Source organism: Scylla paramamosain, unplaced genomic scaffold (assembly GCF_035594125.1).
Source record: "Scylla paramamosain isolate STU-SP2022 unplaced genomic scaffold, ASM3559412v1 Contig146, whole genome shotgun sequence".
In the NCBI taxonomy this organism is placed as follows: domain Eukaryota; kingdom Metazoa; phylum Arthropoda; class Malacostraca; order Decapoda; family Portunidae; genus Scylla; species Scylla paramamosain.
In genome coordinates this window covers 47,501-50,000 of record NW_026973811.1, presented here as the reverse complement: position 1 = coordinate 50,000, position 2,500 = coordinate 47,501, and the positions used below count along the sequence as shown (strand labels likewise).

At 43.8% G+C, this 2,500-nt stretch overlaps 3 protein-coding genes across 14 annotated transcripts in view; 1 reads left to right on the top strand and 2 right to left on the bottom strand.

Annotated features, from left to right (window-relative positions):
• Positions 1-1,550, top strand: part of LOC135099549 (Y+L amino acid transporter 2-like) — a 73,949-nt gene extending 72,399 nt beyond the window's left edge. The window contains exons 6-7 of one of the 4 annotated variants that reach the window (XM_064001931.1): positions 82-205; positions 1,069-1,550. The gene's annotated coding sequence lies outside the window, so the exon portion shown is untranslated. Of the gene's footprint in view, positions 1-81; positions 414-1,068 lie in introns of those variants that run through there. The other 3 variants (XM_064001929.1, XM_064001927.1, XM_064001925.1) reach the window with 3 other exon arrangements.
• Positions 1-2,500, bottom strand: part of LOC135099551 (RCC1 and BTB domain-containing protein 1-like) — a 52,583-nt gene that overhangs the window by 41,597 nt on the left and 8,486 nt on the right. The window lies entirely within an intron of this gene.
• The window catches only part of LOC135099553 (probable E3 ubiquitin-protein ligase HERC4), a 4,078-nt gene continuing 2,140 nt past the window's right edge, over positions 563-2,500 (bottom strand). The window contains exons 4-6 of the mRNA XM_064001943.1: positions 2,033-2,116; positions 1,372-1,503; positions 563-873 (exon numbers count right to left, since the gene is read on the bottom strand). Of these exons, the coding sequence (XP_063858013.1) occupies positions 712-873; positions 1,372-1,503; positions 2,033-2,116 (378 nt within the window). The 3' untranslated portion in view covers positions 563-711. The remainder of the gene's footprint in view (positions 874-1,371; positions 1,504-2,032; positions 2,117-2,500) is intronic.

Here is a 2,500-nt window from a genome sequence, read left to right as displayed (position 1 = left end):
ATACAACACAAATATAAATATAAAGATATATATATACATATATATACATTCTTTATGGACTTATGTTAATATTGTTAGCAGGAGGGTTGGGAACGAGCCCCTCCAGTGGTGTGCTGTTAACTTCACGTCCTGGGTATCCATCCCCCTGATGTGAGGGACGGAGGAAGCGAAGACGTTCCACGGTCTGGAGACTCGCCCCCAAAAGGTGGGCCGGTGTTGGCTGGAGCGGGAACGCGGCACTTCCACCGAGTCACCACCGGATGACACCGTGGAGCTTGCTGATGTGTGTGGCAGCACAGGACATCCAGGAGAGGGCGGAATACTCTAAATAAGGCCGTATCTGGCCCTTGTAGAGCAAGAGCCTCCCTCTCATGTCCAGCAAGTTGGCCACCCTCCTCTCTCTTTCTCTCTCTCATTTTTATAGTGATAATAATACAAGTTACCTTTTTCATTTTCTTTATTTCACTCATTTTTTTTTGTAACAAGACTAAAAAATATACTCAATTTGATAATAATAATAATAATAATAATAATAATAATAATTCTGTAAACTATTGCATATATTTTCTATTAATTTCTATATATTCTATTTTCTTAACAGGCACTTCCTCCCACACACAAGGTCACTCTTATCCAACTCACACAGCCTCCCCCTGACCCCCTCACACCCTTCAACACCCCCTCACACCCCGTCAACACCCCCTGACACCCTCACACCAGGCCGAACCCTTCACTCTGCTGTACGGCCTGTAGAAGTTTGTATTTCAGCTTCTCTTTGGTGTTGTATTTTGGCAGGTTGAGTTGGGTGATGCAGGTGTGTGCGAAAGGAAGGAAGCTGTCGTCTGCTGTGCTTTGGATCATCAACTTGAGTGCCTGAGAGAGAGAGAGAGAGAGAGAGTTTATAAGAGAAAAAGAAAGAGAGGGAGAAAATATTGGTGTGTGTGTGTGTGTGTGTGTGTGTGAGAGAAAATACAATAAATTACTATTAAATTTATTATTATTATTATTATTATTATTATTATTATTATTATTATTATTATTATTATTATAAATTTATTCATATTTCAGAGGAATGACTGAGAAGAAAGGAAGGAAGGAAGAGGAGGGAGGGAGGAAGGAAGGAAGGAAGGAAGGAAGGAAGGAAGGAAGGAAGGAAGGAAGGAAGGAAGAGAAGAGGACAAGAAGGAAGAGAAAAGGAGGACACTCTCTCTCTCTCTCTCTCTCTCTCTCTCTCTCTCTCTCTCTCTCTCTCTCTCTCTCTCTCTCTCTCTCTCTCTCCCCACAGACCCACAGGATGTCCCCCCACAGGATGTTGACAAACCCCACAGTCACTCCCCTCAGCCCCTCTCTCTCTCTCTGTCTCTCACCTACCTTCAGGCCCAGAATAGGAACCCTGTCAGTGCCCGTCAGGAACTTCAAAAACCACTTCTTCTGCTCCAGGGAGAGTTTGTGAAATACTTCCCAGAACGTGCGTATGACCGGGTGGTCTGGGAAACATTCGCCCTGGAAACACCGACAGAAATCAATAAACGGAAGGATATTAGTGTGAACGGTGTGTTTATTTACATTCCTGCGGTGTCGTGTGGGAGGACTGGGTGAAAACAGACAGTAGAGGAGGTGGGAAGGGGAGGACTGGGTGAAAACAGACAGTAGAGGAGATGGGGAGGAGAGGACTGGGTGAATAAAGACAGCAGAGGAGGTGGGGAGGGTAGGACTGGGTGAAAACAGACAGTAGAGGAGGTGGGGAGAAGAGGACTGGGTGAATAAAGACAGCAGAGGAGGTGGGGAGGGTAGGACTGGGTGAATCAAGACAGCAGAGGAGGTGGGGAGGGTAGGACTGGGTGAATCAAGACAGCAGAGGAGGTGGGGAGGAGAGGACTGGGTGAATCAAGACAACCTCCTCTGCTGTTCTACAATGCTGACGAATCCTTGAAAAACACACACACACAAAAAAATATATATATATATATATACAAATAAACAAATAAACATATGTAAAGCAAAGCTAATTAGTCCTGCACCTGGTTCTCACCTGCCGAGTGGCGTCACACCTGAGCAGCAGCGTCTTGGCCTGAGGATCGAACAAGAATGGATACTCACAGAACAGGATTGGACTCTGTAATGTAAAGGATTGGATTAGTTAAAGTTGTTTTTAAGGGTTGAAGGGGTAAATGAAGAGTTAAAGGGTGTATTTAAGGGTTTAAGGAGGTAAATAAAGGGTAGAAGGGTGATTTTAAGGGTTTATGAGGCTATTTAAAGGTTTGGTGTCTTTTAAAGGGTATTTTTAAGGGCTTAAGAGAATAAATAAAGGGTTTTCAATTTTTAAAGGGTGTTTCTAAGGGTTTGTCAGTTAAAATTAAAAGAATTGTCAATTTTAAAGGATGTTTTTAAGCGTTCAACATTGAAAGCTCCCCCAAACACAGTCACCCATTCACAAACACCCCCAATACACACACAAACACCCCCAAACATGGTCACCCACCTCCCAAACACCCCAAAA